The sequence below is a fragment of the Apis dorsata genome, unplaced genomic scaffold (assembly GCF_000469605.1).
Source record: "Apis dorsata unplaced genomic scaffold, Apis dorsata 1.3 scaffold_97, whole genome shotgun sequence".
Taxonomy (NCBI): domain Eukaryota; kingdom Metazoa; phylum Arthropoda; class Insecta; order Hymenoptera; family Apidae; genus Apis; species Apis dorsata.
The window spans coordinates 618440-619782 of NW_006263395.1; the positions used below are offsets into that span (position 1 = coordinate 618440).

Here is a 1343-nt window from a genome sequence, read left to right on the forward strand (position 1 = left end):
ATACTGTAATTGCATACATAAATGAGTTATTCCTTTTTTTGCATTTTGCAATGTTATTTTTCTTGATTCTTTTCCATTGACATGATATGCTATAAATATTATTAAAAATTATTAAATTTAATTTTTTAAAACGAATTTTATAAAAAATAAATAAATATATATAGAGAAAAAAATATATATAGAATAAGTAATATTTAATCATATTTTTTATAATAACATACTTGCTCCAAATCCTGTAGCTCCTCCAGTACTATCATTAGCAACAAATTGACCCAATACCATCATATTACCAGATGGTGTCTCTTTAAAAGCTGTTTCACTAACAATGAGTTGATCTTCTAATACAAATCCACATTCTGTACAGACTGCATCTCCTCGAGCTGGATCTGTCTCAATATCCGTAGATCCACAATTTCGACACTTACTTCCAGACATCTGATTAAAAGTTAATATCATCATTTATGAAAAAATTTTTATTATTAAAAACATAGAATCATATTTATGGTAAAAATAATTTAATTTAAAATATATATGTATCAATTAATTAAAATATTGGTAAAGTAAATAACTAATTTTTTAATGATTTTAAATGTTTTAAATATTCTTTAAAAAATCAAGATATTTATAAAAATAAATAAAAGAATTATTTTCATTATATTGAGAAATAATTTAAAAAAAATAATTTTGCATCATATTTTTAAATTATTCTCTATTCTTTATATTAATTATAGATTATTAAAACCATAATATATTAAAATTATAAATTAAATAACCATGTTAAGTAATGCCATGTTAAATAATATAACAAAATAGTACTTACATTTTAATTTATGTAAGAATGCAAAGAAATAAATTTAATTTTTATCTTAATAGGTTAAATTGAAAGCACACATTGTCATAACATGACATAAAGGTTGGATGGATAGAAAAAAATAAATGCATATACTAGCTTAAATGATTTGCAACGCTTTCTATTGTATATCATGCAAATGTAGCTTTTGAAATAACATTGATTTTCATGTAATCATTTGTAACTAAAATATATAAGAATTTAAAATAATTTCAATAATTGAATAAAAATAAAAAAATAATTTTGATTAACTTAATATATAATTTATTTTTGTACTATTTTAAATATAAAAATTATTATTTTTTTTAAATATATTTACAAAATAATTTTTCTCTCTCTCTAATATTAATTATTCAAAATAATTTAAAAATCTTTTTTTCTATATTATTATATTATAATTTAAATTTATTACTTACAATTTTACTTACAATTTTTTTATTACTGAAAATTTTACTTACAATTTTAAATTGATTGAAGTTTTAAGCAGACATTA

The 1343-nt window shown here is 18.5% G+C and overlaps 1 protein-coding gene across 2 annotated transcripts in view; it reads right to left on the bottom strand.

Annotated features, from left to right (window-relative positions):
- Positions 1–1336, bottom strand: part of LOC102675683 (transcription factor IIIB 90 kDa subunit) — a 13027-nt gene extending 11691 nt beyond the window's left edge. The window contains exons 1-3 of one of the 2 annotated variants that reach the window (XM_006612007.2): positions 1309–1336; positions 222–435; positions 5–89 (exon numbers count right to left, since the gene is read on the bottom strand). In XM_006612007.2, the coding sequence (XP_006612070.1) occupies positions 5–89; positions 222–435 (299 nt within the window). In that variant the 5' untranslated portion in view covers positions 1309–1336. Of the gene's footprint in view, positions 1–4; positions 90–221; positions 436–820; positions 967–1308 lie in introns of those variants that run through there. The other variant, XM_006612006.2, reaches the window with a different exon arrangement.
- Between the last annotated feature and the right edge of the window lie 7 nt (positions 1337–1343).